This window comes from Hippichthys cyanospilos, chromosome 11 (assembly GCF_059441005.1).
Source record: "Hippichthys cyanospilos isolate Australia breed blue-spotted pipefish chromosome 11, RoL_Hcya_1.0, whole genome shotgun sequence".
Taxonomy (NCBI): Eukaryota; Metazoa; Chordata; class Actinopteri; order Syngnathiformes; family Syngnathidae; genus Hippichthys; species Hippichthys cyanospilos.
Window position 1 is genome coordinate 17,255,514 of NC_142379.1, and position 17,213 is coordinate 17,272,726.

General features: G+C 37.4%; 1 protein-coding gene across 5 annotated transcripts in view; it reads right to left on the minus strand.

The window, feature by feature from the left end:
- Positions 1 to 2,386: 2,386 nt before the first annotated feature.
- The window catches only part of LOC148416200 (leucine-rich repeat and fibronectin type III domain-containing protein 1-like protein), a 169,480-nt gene continuing 154,653 nt past the window's right edge, over positions 2,387 to 17,213 (minus strand). For 3 of the 5 annotated variants that reach the window (XM_088428072.1, XM_088428070.1, XM_088428071.1), the window contains 3 exons: positions 16,105 to 16,190; positions 11,115 to 12,042; positions 2,387 to 3,153 (listed from right to left, as the gene is read on the minus strand). In XM_088428072.1, the coding sequence (XP_088284198.1) occupies positions 16,141 to 16,190 (50 nt within the window). In that variant the 3' untranslated portion in view covers positions 2,387 to 3,153; positions 11,115 to 12,042; positions 16,105 to 16,140. The remainder of the gene's footprint in view (positions 3,154 to 11,114; positions 12,043 to 16,104; positions 16,191 to 17,213) is intronic. The other 2 variants (XM_088428074.1, XM_088428075.1) reach the window with 2 other exon arrangements.

Sequence of the window (17,213 nt, forward strand, 5' to 3'; positions counted from 1 at the left end):
TCAAACTCAAGGCTGGGTGGATTCCCTCATTCCCTCATCCCACAACCATTATAGCCCAATATTTTTATTTCTATCTGCTGAATATTCAATATCTAACTGACTTCACCTCATTTTGTCAAATTATGCACATGAACTGCTGTCTGTTTGTATAGTCAATGGTGGTTTTAAAGTAATATTTGATGACTGTAGGCAGTGCCAATGGCAAAAAGAAATTTTCTTTACTGGTGGTTTAAATCTAAGTAAAAGGAGAAAACTTTCAAAAATAAAAGCAATTAAAGGAGGCAAATGTGACAGGAAGCTGATCTATTGTTGGCAGACTTTCACCAACAGGCGCACAAAGGTGAGGAAAGGAGCAGAATGGAGTTGTGTATTGTCTGGGTATGAAAGTTGTGAAGAATAAAAAGGGGTGGGAGATGAGGAATGAGGGAGAAACACAAGAAGCTGAGGGGAATTGATGAAAGGAGGACACGATAACAGGAGCAGAGAGGAACTAGCTAAATATCGTTGACAGATTTAGGCAGTGTTCACAATTGTCATTATCACCTGTGAGGAAGATAATGAGCAACACGCATGACTCAGCATTGTGTTCCATAAAGGGGAAATATGCATTGCCAACTATAATGAAGAAAAGATAATATGACTTTAATATTTTATCAATACATTACAATACAGTGGCAAACTGAAAGTCATTCAAGGTCATAAAGCTTCACCCACATCATATAGCTGACTGAGAAAATACCAACATGGGCAACGCAGTTTTCAGGGCGAAAGGTGCCTAATTTGAAAAATCTAAATGATCTGGAGAGGGCATCTCACATTTTTTTTCTGGTCTTTTAGTTGTCAGTGCCCTGCCTCCCTTCCGTCATAATCGGTCTACCATTTTTCGAGCTAAGCCAAATTGTAATTGTTGGTCCGGCATTCCATCGGAAACGTGCAAAACACATTTTTGACTAGACAGATCACATTTTCGCAGAGGAGCTCAGCATACATGTTGAGACTTACTGGTCAGTGGTCACACCAAAAAGGTGTCGAGTTATTGCAGAAAGGGGTCAAATTTCGCATTATGACTATCCAAGAAGAATATTCTTACTTTTCCCAGATACTGAGGTAACACTTAAGAACGCTTAAGGGGCTGGCCTCTATAATGCTTTCAACTCGAGTCTCCTCCTGTGGATTCGCCAATCAATCCTGTACAAATCTCCATGGGAGTTTCCCTCTTCCTGGTGGATTTCCTCAGCATTCTCTTTTCCAGTGGTTATGCAATTATTTTTAAAAATATTCAACAATGGCAAAACAAACAAACAAACAAATGATGTAAGAAAAAGACAAAATCAACAATGTAAAAAAAAAAAACAGGGTAAAAACATGGAAAAAAATACTTCAAAACTGTTAGTTTAAAAAATATTAGTTACGACAAAGGAATGAGAAGAAAATCTTTTTGACTGGTCCTGTTTGTCAGTCCATCAGTCCGACCGTCCAAATAGTTGTAAATATAGTGATTATACATTTGCTTCAATAAATATAACTGCTTTCAAAGAAGATTTTTTGGGGGGCGTGAGAATGGATGCACTGCTTGCAATTAAATGGTGTTTGCTATGAGAAGGTTTCTGTGAAAAGGTTGCAGTCTCAAACTTCGCCGTGGGAAGGACAGCCCTGACCAGCCTGCTCAAGCTTAACAGCAGACAGATATAACTAACACTTGTTATCTACAAAATATCTTGCAAAATGTCTTGACACACAGATTTCTTTGCCACACGTGCACTAATCAAACACACACAAGGACAAGTACACTGGGTTCAGGTCATGTTTTTTTACTATTTAATTAGAGACTTCTGAATCAAATAAAAAGAGAGGGTTCTTTTAGGCTGCTTTAGAATTGTACTCGTGCAGTCCTTCTTCGTTATCCTCGTACAAACTACTCAAGTTCACAAAAACAATTGAAGACAATTTAGACCAATTCATCTACCATGCATGCTTTTTTTTTATGTAGGAGGACACTGAACCAGTCTATCACCATGCTGAACTGACTGATACTCTGCATCTTAATTTCAAAAGTATAGATGTTTTCATCAGGGTAAGTATCTTGTATTTACCCTTTGATCCAAACATGGAGTCTATTCATTTATTAGTGCTTCATTATTACTACCCTTATTGCTCGATTACAGTTTATTTTTTCTCTCTGTTTTAATTGCCTACTTTATTATTTGCTCAATCGTGCAATGTTGTCTACTCGGGAAAGTGAACAGAATAATAATTTCAATGTGTAGTATTACTCTGCATATGACAATAACACTTTTGAATCTTGAAACATCTGTCGGCGCAATAAAACTGCCCATCAAATTGCAGCAGGGTGAATAAAGACCTACAAAAAAAACACAGTAAACGCTTCAAAAACAAGGCAGGCAGCTACTCCTGTTGAAGTCCACAGCCTTTTTTTTATTAAAATATTCACACACCATAAAAATTACATGTACAAAACTATAAGATTTGAAATTGCTTTATATACACATACAAAATATAAAGACCAAAGAAGAAAAAAATAAGGGTACACGTAAAGGAGGTGTGTTGGTAAGAGTGTGGTCTTTTTGTGTGTATCTCTTACACAAGAATCAAAGTTGTTCTTGTGAAGTGGATATTTTTCCCAAGTTACCTGTAATGATGTTGACGATAAAGCTCATGACCATGATTTCAGTGGAGACAGACATGGCTGATACATATAATAGACAGTACATTTTCATCATAAACTCCCCCCGCATGGTCCAAGGCATGAGGAAGATGAAAGTGATGCTCGTGAGGGTCATGCGGCTAAATACACAAGTGGAAAATTCTCCCAGATAAATCAAATGCAACTAAAGAATACACGTCAGGTAATTCATGCTGGGCAATAGTAACAATAATGATGAAATTAAGACGTAAATGGAGCAGAGACCACCACAAACAAGGCTGTAAACAATTTGCAATCATATACTCTCATACAACATTTGTCCTGCACATGAAAATATTCAACAACAATGAATGACAGTCAGGCTTAGGGTTAAAAACAACGATGATAGATGATTGAAACCGATGCAAGCCACTTTTTTTCTCTTGTTTTTTTTGTTGTTGTTTTTTTGAAGAACTGTGCTTTTATCTTCAGACATGACAGATCTGGGCCTGGAAAAGAGAAAAAGAAGATATAAATAAATTAATATTATTCCGTCATTTAATCCAAGGTATGTTTTTAGCTTCATACAAAAAAATGGCTTAAATAATAATAACTTTAATGATATTTTGACATAACATGCTTTGAGTATGATTGTGTGTCTGTGCGCACCTGTGTGTGTGGATTTGCGTGTCTGTACTTTCTGTATAATGAAACATTGTCAACATTCATATAGCTCTCTCTTTATGTGTACATGTATATGTGTCGCCAGGCGATTAAACATTTTTGAGTCATTAATGACAACATATTCCATAATCACAATTAATCATGTTTTTTCCAGGACTTTTTTCAACGACACTTATAACAGTTGGTTACTTCGTAAAATGGACATAAACTTAATCAAAATAAATATCAAATATTGTTTTCAATGTATTTCTTTGATTTCTTAAAGGGGCAGTGTGTAAGATTCAGACCGTCTTTCCTTACGGACAGCAGGGGGTGCCGCAGGTGCTGCATTTACCATTGTCCGTAGCTACAACAAACATGGCTGCCGCCGAAGAAGTCCCACCACCCCATGTAATATCATTTCATGATAACTAAACCTATGATTATATTTAAAACATAGTTGGTCATAAAGAACAGATTAATTTGCAAGTTTTTGAAATTTACAATTATTTAATTTATTCCTATTTAATAAAAAACGGTCTAAATGTTACACACCGTCCCTTTAATACATTTACAATGCAAAACTCCAAAATCTGAGCCATTGTTACAGGCATTATTTTACTTCACGTCTTCTCATTGGCACAATTCTCAAAACTTCTCACTTATATTCTTCGTTCAAACCACCAGCACCATGTATAACCATGTATAACTAGGTGCTCATATATGTATAGGTTAATATTCACATAAAAATGTAGTAAGCATAGCAAGACGGAAATGAAAATTTACTTTTACAAAACTACCGATACCTTTCTTCACATTTTGTTTCTGAACTTTGGTTTAATTTTTCCCTCTCTGCAGTTCAATGAACCTTCATTGAATAACATTCTCACGGTAAGCGTGAAAATTCTGATTTGCATTGCTGCCATAACTTTGCAGAGTTGCTTCACTGGTCACAATCTCTTCACATTCACACTCCTCACATCACAAAGTTTTTCCATTGTTTTGAAACATGTTCTAAGAATTCGACCCATCTTGATTCCACTCTTTTTGCCAGCCTTTTTTTTTTCTTCCCCCAGTAATTCTGCCAGACTGTTTGGGTCTTTCATTACTTACCTATCAACATTTTGAGTCTGGATATTGTCTTCTTTTATATGTTTGGTTTCTTTCTCACCCAAGGTCTCTCCAGGATTTTCTTTGCAATCTCACTCCCTCACAGTTTACATCTTCCTATCTTACAGCCTTAGTGGCCTTTCCTGCTTCAGCACCCGGGGGATGTTATCGAGATGTTTTTATTTATACTCGACACTAGTCTCATTCTGAAACCTGATTCTATGATACAGCAAAAAAAAAAAAAAAAAAAAAAGAGACACTAGCAAGAACAGGTAAACCCAATTTTCTCACAGCCCAATTTAGCCTGGCATTTTGCATAACTCTAAAACTCACCATTATTTGCATAACGCCCTAAATCTGCCACACCAAGAGGACACTAGAGAGCATGTGAGCACGCTAACAGTGCATTTCCAAATGTTGTTTACAGCAATTTCCTCATCACTTCTTCCTTCTCATAAACAAATACACAGCATGTGCATCCATATTAACTTTCTCTTTACAAAGAATGCCACAATATCTCACTTGAAGAATTATAGTAGAACAACAAAAATTCATATAAAAAAAACTGACATACCTCAACCTGAACAAGTGTTTTTGATAAAGGAGAGGAGGCCTTTAGAATGAAATAGCTGTACTGCATACTAGGGCGTGCAACACAATGCACGCAGTTATTCTCCAGAAACAAGGTTGCCATGGTTGCATGTAAAGAAAATGCTGAACTTTTAAACTCAAAATTCCAAATCACTTTATTACTCAATACAGGTAGAAAAATTGTACTTCTTTCAAGGTCACTTCAGCATAATTTTGAATTCACATCTTTCCAGCCATTCTTTTCTTCTGGGTAAGCAAAATGTTTTGGTAGTTTTTGTGTTTTAAGTTCAAATGTTTACATATACAAAATGCAGTATATACAGGATATCAACTAAAATATTAAGTTGTACATACTTTAAAATGTGGGCAGTATATATTATGTCATTTATGGTTCCAGCACAGGATACAACAAAGCATTTTAGTCCTCACCTCATCGGAGTCACTACATGTCTTTTTTCTTCTCATTCCCACAGCCTTATCGTGTTTTTTCCCCTTCATTACTCTTTGCTTTAAAATTCTTGTCCTTCTTCCCCTTTTTCCATAACCCCCCCCTTCCCGGATTTCCATTAAATAAAGCTGCTTATCATGTTCAGCTTCCCACCCATATTCTACTTCTCAGCAATATAGTTCAATCCATATAGGCATATTTCATGATAGGCTATCACTGGAACAGATGCACAGTACATGTATAAAACATTGATGTCACACCAGGGGGCCATATCATTTGGCAGTATAATGTGCGAGTTTGTGCACAGTTTGTAGAAGTGTCTTACTCAATCCAAATTTTAATTTTAGTTTTACAATTCTTTCCTGCTTTCTCAGTTTTCCCTTAGCAAAGTGTTGAAGGAGGAAAAAACGATTCAATAATTTCACATTACTGTTGACCCTTGGTTGAGTGGATTTGGCGTCATTGGTTTGCTTTGTACTGGTTAAGACATTGCAAACATTTTTTTTAATTGTCCCCTTTTTTTTATCTCATCCTTACCTTACCCCTGGCGTCATACGTGTCATTATGACCAAGTGTGACATTACCAATGTTGGGAACTTGGGAGTAATGCATTAAAAAATTAATGTAATTACTGTAATGCATTGCTTTTTGCTGTAATGCGGTGGTGTAATAATATACACATAAAAGTATTATTGTACTTGTCACAAAACAGAGTAACGCAAAGCATTATAATGCATTTTTAGCATGAAGGTGGTGTTTTGTTTTTCCCCAAATTATCCCAAAACACCGTGAGATGGGAAGCGAGAATTCCATGGCAAAATGTTTACTTTCTGTTGTAAGTATTTACTACAGCAGAGATGAAATGCGGCAGCAGCAGACAGCAGGTTGAATACAATACAGACGCAAGATGGACATAGGCCCATTATTTTAAGTTTATTAGAGCTAAAGACAAGAAAAATATATTAGTTAGGTGCACGTTGTGCATGACACATAAAGATTTGTCCACACAGGTAGAGCTGTGCCATAGTAACATGAAGTTAGCCAAAAGTAAACTCACCCGGAGGATTTCGAGTGCGGATAAAACAAAGTTCTATCGCTAGGCGATGCCACTTCCACCTCAAGAGGTTAGGTGGGGTATGTGGTACATAAAAGATATTCTGGCGCTTTCCACAATGGATTTACCAGCATTTGGAAACCTCAGCAGGGTTAGTTAATCGTCTGTCCCTAACCTAGTCGAATGAACTTGAATTTGAATATTGGCATTTAAATTGTGGAATGCACTATCAGTTTTTTCTAAAGCATAAACAATGGATAACTAGGCTGTGAAGCTAAGGAATAAAGCTAAGGAATACAGGGATTCTGCATCTTGTCATATCTTTAAAAGTTCACAATACAATACAGATGCTGATAATGATTTGTATTGGGTTTTTTTTCTTAAGCTAACCTTCCACTGGATGTGTAATGAGCTACATTTAGAGAGGCCAAACCATATTTCCAGTTATGTTGGTGGGCGTAATATAAAAGTAATGCAATAGTAATGTAATGCATTACATTTCAAATACAGTATGATTGTAACCTAACTAATTACTTTGAAATGACATTAATAAGTAATAAATAATGTTTTATGGTTTTGAAGTAACTTGCAACACTCATCTCAGTTTATGGAACCGCTGGTGAGTGCATGCATAGGAAAACGGTGCGTAAACACTATGGGCCAGATAACACAATGCTATTTGTAGAGGCAATGGGCACTGCATGTCCTATTTGAGTAAAAATCAAATAATGTATGCATGGCCACAAGCATCCCTATCTGCACCTCCTCAACCAAGGGATGTATCATGTTGTACAGTATTGCAAGTTAGACCACATACGGAGAACAGATTTCTTCTACAACTTGGTTGTAATAGCAACATGTCTCTATTGTCATCATCCTATGGCTAAATAATAGTACTGAATGACAATTTGCATGTTGCGGCACAGCTTTCCCAGATTACTATTACTGTGCGTGTGTGCTCAGTTTAGAAGGCAGAAAGCAATGGGATCAGTGGGTGGTTGCTGAGGCACTTTTCTAAGAGATTCAAAAAATAAACAATGACTGAGATTGAATGATTTGTCGAAACTGTTATCATTGACGTGATTGTGAGTATTTGGTCCTTCTTGTTGCCTGTAGGGTGTCGATCAAGTCTCTACTGTTAAAACAATTTATTGAAAGGGCAGTTTTGGAAATATTTCAACTAGATGCATTAACTGTTGCTGATTGTTGACAATAGATTTGGATTTACATCAAAATTGTGAATTTCAGATACTCTGATGGAAGGTTACTGACTGACTGAACCTCTATGACATGGCTACTCCTCTAAAAAAGTCAACATTGTGCATCCTGGTTTACTGAAACAAACTCGGATGTTCAAACTCAACAAATCTATGGAACTAAGAGTGGAAGAGGTCCACCACCATGTCCATCAATACATGCATGGCACAAGAAATGTATAGTGTCCAGTTTCTCTGAAAACAGCGCTCCAGTTTGCCTGCCGGCTTATCAATATGGTAATTTATTCATGTCTATTACGTGAGAACAAGGATCGTCAGCAGACGAAATCACTGAAAGAAGTTGGTAAGTTTAGCGACAACATGTTAAAAATATCATTTTGAATTTACGTAAAGTGTAACTCCGAGATGGATATCAGAAAATTATTTGCCCAGAGTCTAATGAGGAAGTAAGTGAAGTCCTAGCTAAATAGGGATCACAAGTCTGTCTTAAGTTCATGTTAAGTTAGCGGACGTTATTCCTTGTGTCCAGACAACCAAATTTGTTGTACAAGCTGTCCGGGAAATTTGCAGTGAGTTTCAACAGCATGAAACGAGGATCATTTTGACAACACCACATCAAGCTTGTCTTAGTTGACGGATATAGCGTCTGCATCAGCGGTGTCAAACTGTTCTGGCCCGCAAATAGGTTTAATCTAGACCGTGAGATGATTTTGTGAAGTATAAAAATGAGCTGTAATTCTAAATGAATACAAAACTTGAACACGTTTTATGATTAATAGTAGGGACATTCCAAAATTGGAGGTTAGACATTAGTGCAAATTTGCAACCCTGTTACTCTGATTTGAGTAACAAGGTTCGCACCTTCTTCAGTTTACTCAGGCTTTATTATTTCTAATTTTGTTTTACAAATTGTGCGTTATTTGTCATTTTAAATTATTAGATGATTCCTTTTCTTACAGTGCGGCCCACCTTTAAGTGCTGCAAAAAAGCAGATGCAACCAAATTAAACGTGACTTAGACAGAAGTATTTACTTAAAGAAATTAAGAAATGGAGAAAACATATGGAAACATTAAAGAAGTTACTTCAGAAAGACTACAGCAAGATGACAGCGAGCCTACAAGTAAAAGTGGAAGGAGGCGTTTAAAAGCAATGTTCACTAACAAAGTGAAAGTTTCAGCAAAATTTCTGTAGTTATTAGTATTTCTTCTATTTTTGGGATGTTTTTTGAGGGAAATAACAACAGACGGTATTAAAAGTTAATAACACTTAACCAACAAACTTAATAACAAGCAAATAATGCTCTGGTGACTATGACGTTTTTGTGCCAATTTTATATAATGAACTATCAGAAAAAAAAATGTTGCTAGTTATTATTCTTAATTTATGCAACCCTGTTACCCTAATTTCAAATGTTACCATAACATTATAATTGAAAATAATCAAATTACTTTCTTAGCTCAAAGGGATTAGACCCATTTTTCTGTATAGAGTTTGTGCAATCATATGCAAAATGTATTTAATTAAAAATTGTACAATGAATATTGAATTTGCCCTAGTAAAACATGATATTTTTGAAAATTTGGATGAGAAAGCTTTTGAAATATTCTAAAACTAATTTAAATAAAGTATTTTAACAAGAGTAACTACTTTTCAACTTACATTTTACCATTTCAAAGAAATAAACAACACACCAAATATAACCATATTTGTAGACATTGACAAACTTCTTGTATTTCTCAGATGGTATATTTTTTTTCCACTCTGCAAATTTTTGAAGCTCTTTTATGTTTGAGGTTTCTTTTCCCCGTTTGCAAACTCTGGTTCATATCAAAGACTTTCATTTAGATTGGAATCAGGGCCCATTACTTGTAATTTTAAAGCTGTCCGTTTTTGTTTTTTTTTTTCTTTTCAACCATTCCTGTGTGTTTTTAGTCCTTGTCATGGGTCTTTATCTTGCTGGAGGTCCCATGATCTTTGACTCAAACCAAGTTTTCTCATACTTGGTAGGACATGTTGCTCGAGAATGTCTTGATAATTCTCTGAATTTATGATTGCTGTTATACGATAAAGGCCTCCAGTACCAGAAGTCGCAAATCAGCCCCAAAGCATTATGGCTCCTCCACCATGCTTAAGTGTTGGGTGGGTATAAATTTCCTTTTACATTGCTCCGTCTGTAAAGAAATTTTTGGTGCGCAGTCCCAAAAAGCTCAATTTTTGTTCAAGTCCTTGGATGTTAGACATGATGTTTTTTCAACAAGCTTCTAAGACTATTTTCCATGCTCAGATTGGGTCTTGAGAGTTCCATAGTGGTGAAACTTCTTGATACCATTATACACTGTTCATGCAAGAATTACAGGGGCTTTGGTCCTCAGACAATTCCTTTGTGTTAACCATTGTAGCAAAGGAACAAGGGATAATAGTGGTCTTTTTAAAACATAGAACTGAGTTTATTCATAATACCTGGGCATTTTATCAGAGGCGTTTCTCATTTGTAATGTATCAAAGCAAAGTCAAAATGTGATTCTATAATGATTTACAGGAAAGGGTGCCAATACCAGCATGCTTTAAGGTTTTCCTTTTTTCCTCCATTGTTTATTGTTTCAAATTGCTGTGTAGCATCCACCCTTTTGTGTCAAAAATATAATATTTTAGAGATTTAAAATATTTCACTTGACTTTTTCCCCCCAAAATATGTTCCACATTATGTACATTAACTTCAATTGTGCCACGCATGATTGTGCTTCCACTTTTAAAATATCCTTAATTTTAAAATTCCTTACTTTTAAGGAAATATAAAGACAAAATAATCGTGAATGTGTAATGAGCATCAGTCATAGAATATTTGCTTGTGCTGTACAGCCATATCCACTGTATCACCTGTCTCAGAGTTAGTGTGGTACAGTTTGTTTCTGCGACCAAAAGCATTCAGCTGATATTTTTGCATTGAGAAAATGACATCTACGCTTGCCACAATTCAGTCCTCACATCAGCTACTGTATGTGCAAGACAAATGTGTATTTAAGAATGGGCCATCTGATAGACAAGAAAGACAAGAGTGTGGAAATCTAAGTGAGTCAGACACCAAAAGAGCCAAACAATGGTGTGATGCATTTCTTGTTGCATGCTGAGATATTGTCAGGGAAGTGTAGTAACACAACACTTGCTTCAGCATGAATGACTAATTGTCTTGCTGAGAGCACTTAGATGGCATTTAAGCAGTGCCCATCTAATCACTGCAGCAGGACACAAAGGTAAGGACGGGCATGTCGTGGATGGACACAGTGACTGCATGGAACTCTAAATAAAATGCCTGGGTCTTAAGGTGACAATTTCAGTCGGTTGCTTGTCTGCTCTCGTTAATGGGCTAATTTGATTATGTAACTCACCTGGATTAAAGGGGAACCACAGAGTCCAAAGGAGAGCTTGAGGTCTTACAGGTCCTTACAGGTCCAATCCAGTAGATATTTTTGACCGGCACAAAAGATGGTCTGCTTGATCTAGTTCAGTTTAGTTTGTGCCACAGAACAATTTGAATACACATCCAGGGCTCAGGCGAGGTTCCTCTTTCTTCGACTGTCAAGTCTTCATTCTTTGATATGATTTGTCCGGAATGAACCACAGGATGTGTGGGTTGTGTCAAAGTTGAAATCCATCTCACAGCAGCACATCTATCGGCCTTTTAAAAAGTTGCATTTTACCACATGATTAAATAGGTGGAATAAATGTTCAATTTGCACCTGTCAGTGCTCTAAATGTTAGTTGCAATCTGGGTTGTTACTTTATGAGCAGTGCTTACATTGAAAAGACAAATGTTCATTATTTGTAGATCCAACTTCAAGAAGATGCTAAGAGTAGCCAGTCTACTTTCATCATTGGCTTGATACTTGTCCAATTGGAGAAAAGATCATTTACAGTATATGCAGAATGCATTTTATGCCAAGACATTTTTGGATGCTTCTCAGTTGCTGTTGTCTTTTTTTTTAATTATCCAGTGGAGTCTGCAGCATCAACATTGACTCTATTTTGTGTTTTCACGTAAATATGGAGAATTCTGCATTTGTGAGTGCAAAATGTGTTTCCATGACCATGATCACACTAACATTGTGGATTCTGCAGAAAGTGGTCAATCACTGTTGGCAGGCCAATCCAGAAATGAAAACTGTGATAACTAGAAAAAGGTAAACCAGGTGGAAAAACAACAACGGTTTGGGAAACAAGATAAACAGAACAGTTTCTTCTTCTTGGCTTTCTTGTTTCCCACGGTGGTGGTGTCTGCTCTTGAATTCAATAACTCAGAGCAAAAACTTCAAGGTTCTGGAAAACAGAGAGGAAAAGACCATTATTAGATCCAAATTTAGAATTTCCATTTTTTTAAGTCATGAGGGCTGGGGAAAGAGGGGGGAAAGGAGAACAATTGAGACGTCCTAGGTAAATAAAAAAGAAAGGTTTTGGAAACAAGACAATGGAAATACCATTAGGACGCAAACGTTCAGCAAGCTAAATTGGCCAGATTTTGCTGTCCGGACCTCTAACAGACTCATCCTCCAAAAATAAATAGCTTGGATACATGAAAATATGAGGCTTTTCCAAGACTTATGAATGTCAGTGAAACCAAAGTCCTTAAACCAGATGGTGCAGTGTGCCGCTGTCTCGTGTGACCACTTTAGTAGTTGGCTTTGACCTTCAGTCACACATGTTTTTTTTTTTCTTTGTGCGGCAAACTTGGTGATTAACATGTTTCTATTGAACATTTTTCACAGATATTTTTTTTAAGCTGCATATGAGGGCATTTAACAAGCATTTGCTGCACATTTGCTCTATAGTCTTTGCTATCAAGTTATTTTTTTCTCCTCAAAATCTACTCAAAATTATATTGGAAAACATGACATGACATTTTTTGTACAAATATTTATGTAGCGCTGTTTTAAGTGTCAGTTCAAGAATGAAGCAGCACATTTGCGATGGCCCCAAAGTGTATTCATTTATCACAATCTCAACACATTTTTGCTGATTTGCTTGTCATCATCCTACAACAAGCCCCTCCACCTGACTGTCAACATCCTTTACCTCCATCATTCTTGCAAGGAGGTAAAAAACAAAACAAAAAGTACACAGATAACATCAATCATGTGGCAATGACATGGATGAGAGGGACAATGTTTTAATTTTGTTTATATAATGCCGAGGGCTAGAATTAGTCATACTGGATTAAGTGGCACGTGTATAGTACGATTTGGGGTTAGGAGCGGACAGGAAAGTTGTGAGGAATTACTTTTTTTTTTTTTTCTCTACACAAAAATTCCAACAGAACCATAGCATGCATCCAAAACGTAGAACTAGCCTGAGAGCACGAGACTTGGAAACTAAACCCAGTGAAAAAAAACAAACAAAAAAACTCAGAACTGTTGGAAACTAAAAACTCGGAAGAACTTGATATGCCAGTTTGAGAGCTTGCTTTAACAATCTGAAAATGTGTCACAGGGAATTTACAGCTTAAATACTGGCAGACATCAATCCCGTATGACATAACAAAGTAAACTAATGTCCTTTATATCAGTAGCCGTCACCCGGGGTATAAGCTTGTGACTGTTTCCTGATTAACAGAACTTTTGCCTTCCATCTGGGAACCGGGTGGTCCAAGTTCTCCTTGACCAGCAAAAATGCTAGGGATGGACGTCCTCTTGTAACTTTTACAAATCACATTCATAGCTCTTTCCTCCGTTTTCAGACAATGCACTAAATCAGGGGTGGGCAACTCCAGGCCTCGGGCGCCGGTGTCCTGCATGTTTTCCTGTTTTCTCTCTCAAACACACCTGAATCAAATGATTAGGATTATTCTCAAGCTCCAGCAGAGCTTGTTGATGAGCTAATGGTTTAAATCACGTGTGTTAGGGAGAGAAAACTGGAAAACATGCAGGACACCGGCCCTCGAGGGCTGGAGTTGCCCACCCCTGCACTAAATCCCCCTCCATCCCCCTGTTCCTGCTTGGTGGCAGTGAACATTCTGCGACCGCTGTTGTTCCTTGTTGTTTGGCAATGGGTGTTTTCCCCTTGAATCTAGCCTTCTGCTCCTGTTTGACAGCATCGCACGCACTATGAATACCATGGTTCTCGTTCCTGTTCGCTGGTGTTGCATATTCTGTATATGAAGTTGGTATGTTCCTTTCGTTGGCTATGCTTTCATTTTCAAGATTCTATAGTTTTATTGTAATATGTATAGCATTATTATACCACACAATGAAATTCTTATTCTGTTCACTCCTGAGCAGCAGACTACATTCCATAATCAAGCAAATAAATAAATAGCGATATAAATAGAGCAATAAATAGCAATAAAAAAATACAAACAGAAACAATGGTGCTAATAATATTGTCCAAAATAACATGTAGAGCAAAATATTATCTATGCATGCAGTACAAGGCAGACTAGTGTGTGAGGGATTTGTTGAGAAGTCCTGGCAGTCCTGGCCCTCAGACTCCTTTCGTGTCTACCTGATAGCAACAGTTCAAACAGATCGTTTTGTGGGTTGGTCTTGTCCTTGATGATGTTGCGTGTCCTCCACAGAACCCTTGTGTGGTAAATGTCCTGCGTTGAGGGTAAGTCTGCGCCACAGATGCGCTGTGAGGACTTGATCACACACTGGAGAACCTTCCTCTCTTGTGCAGTTGCCATACCAGACTGTGATAGAGGTGATGGAGAGGACACTTTGGATTATACATCTGTAGAAATGTTGAGAGTCTTTGCCGACATGCCAAATTTCTTCAGTCTCGCGGAAAGTACAGTCTCCGTTGGAACTTCTAGATGATCTGTCGAGTGTTGTGGGACCAGGTGAGATCCTCGCTGATGAAAATTATTCTATGCAATAAATACAATTGAGTGTGATGTGCACAAACATAATTCCAGAATGGATTAGGATTGTCGTAAAGGATTCTTATGAATTTAAGTTTCTGTGACAATGTCAGATTGTTAACTCTAGCTCTATGCTAGTTTCCAATTTTAGTTCCAAAATCTGAGGCGTTCCTTTGTATGAGTTTAGTTTCAGTTGTGTGTTCAAAAACAAATTACGATATTATTAGTGGTTACGTAGGATTTTTGTGCCTAAAAACTTTCTACTTCTCCACTTCTGTGCCCTGTCTGCTTCTGGGTCCAAATCTTTCTCCTCACGTGACATTAGGCATTAAGTAATGATGTGCCACAAGGGAAAATGTACCTTACAACTGGTGGATGGCTGTGAACCAAAAACAAGCAATTAAAAAAAAAAAATGGAAAAGACTAGAGTAGAAAGACACCCAGGATGAGAACAAAGCAGGAATTAATAGTCTAAAGAAAATGGTTTAGGTGTAGGCAGTTAGAGGTAAATTGCACCTTAAAATATGACCCTCCAGCTTTATCTTTTTGTTCATTTTGTTTTTCACAGGCTTTGAGGCATCAGACACATTGCTTAACCTTTGTGCACACACTTTGCAAACTATAAAAATTGCATTTTTTCCCCTACTTTTGTCAATGCTTTTAAAGGTGCAATAACTAGTTATTTATGTTTTTTTTCCTTCAACCACTCAAATTGTTCAGTGGCATCAGTTCCATCCATAAATATGTAGATTAAGTTTATTAACGCTCACAAAAAGTTGAACATTTCGATGATCTGTCTTTGTCGTCAACGGCGTGACGATGACACTTTAAGTCATAGCCATTAACTGGTCTCCACCGCCACCTACTGTCATGAGGTGAAACACAAGTCAACAAAGAATTTTCTGTTTGCTGACATTTTTTGACCACGGCTCAACAGAATGTTGTAAAAATCTCAGGAAAATTAGCGTCATAGTATTGAGCTTCTGTCACAAGATTTCACCATTCGCATCACAGAGGATCATTTAGGTTTGCGAATGTCAGTTAGCCTTGATATTGAATGCCATCTAGGAATGCATGACAATTTGTCTTTAAACCTTTTATTTTGTTTAGAAAAGAAATTGAATTCCTTTTTGTGAAATCTTTGTCAGATTTAAACAAATACTCTTCAGGACACACCAATCCTTGCTTTGTTTCTGTTAATAAATAATAGAAATTAACTATGTGGCGAAAGTTGCTTCTGGATCCTACAACACTACATTGTGACATCCGCAATATTTACCTAGCTGACAGCTATAATGTTTAGACACCTCTTGGTTAGTAAGTTAGTAAGTTACATCATCTTAAAATGTGGAGTGAAACCTCAAAACCTGATCACATGATATCCCAATCAGATGTGAAAATATGAAAAATACCCATTTTCATAAAAATATAAGACAGAAACTTTTGGGTCAGGGGTAGACAACATTCTACAATCATTGGAAGAGATGGGGGAGGGGGGAGGTGTTCGAAATCACGCCAATCATTACTCTTTGGAGCCATCCTATTGTGAGGCCAGGAGACTGTCAGATCTTAAAATTGCTCCGCTCGACACTACAAGGCCATCCTTCATCTGCTGGTGGAAGCATCGGAGAAATGGAGAAAGAGAAAAGGAGTCAGAAGCAGAGACAACCAAGTTGAAAACAGCGAAAACCTCAGACAGAGGGGAACTCAGGAGTAAACGACAGCGGGAGAATGAGAAACACAGCAGGAGGCGCGAAGAAGAAGATGCATTCACAGACACAGATGGCAGTAAAGGATGAAGCAAGGCATGAGGGTTGACTGAAAAAGGAGTGATGGTATTTTAAGGCGGGAGGAAAGACAGGTTACAAGGTCATGGGGGCCTTGGGGATAACACACATTGTTTTCACAAATACTCAAACGGATCCTTGAGTGGAAATGAACTATTTTTCTGTGTTGGCTAACCTTGTGGGAGTGTGCACGGTTGCCCTTGCTTAAGGCGGTTAAATCTCGCACATTACATCTTTCAAATGAATTCACAGACCTGCAGGGTTTTGGTGGCTGACCCTGATTTTTTTCTTTGTGCGCACACAGATTTCCACTCCACTTATAGGAACATCGCATTGACTCCCCAGGGGGAACTTTAACCCCTTAAACATGAGGGATTACACTGAGCAAGCTGTTCACTGGCCCCAGTTGGAGATTTGGTGAGAGGATCGCTGTCCTATTATTAAACACATTTTAACACATATGGTGAACAGATACCTGATGTGGTTGACTAGCTTTAAATATGAACCAATTAACTCTATTAACTGTGTGTCACGCTTTGACAGTTATCTGTGATCCATGTTATATCTTCTACCGCATTGATATTCTGGTAGATTTTAATGGTAACTGAAAACCCTCAAAGTCATTTGCACTCTTGATAGTAACGACCATGAGACCTACCTTAGATGAGAAAAAAAGGACACAATTGACCATAACACTTGTGCTGACATTCCCTAAGCACCACAAAAAAAAAAAAAAAAAAAAAATCTTTGGCAGGGAGCTCAATGCGTCTCCCGCAGTCTACTGGTCAACCGTCAAGGTATTTTGGTTGCCTGCTTGACATCGCGCTTAAAAAAAAAAATGAATGGAT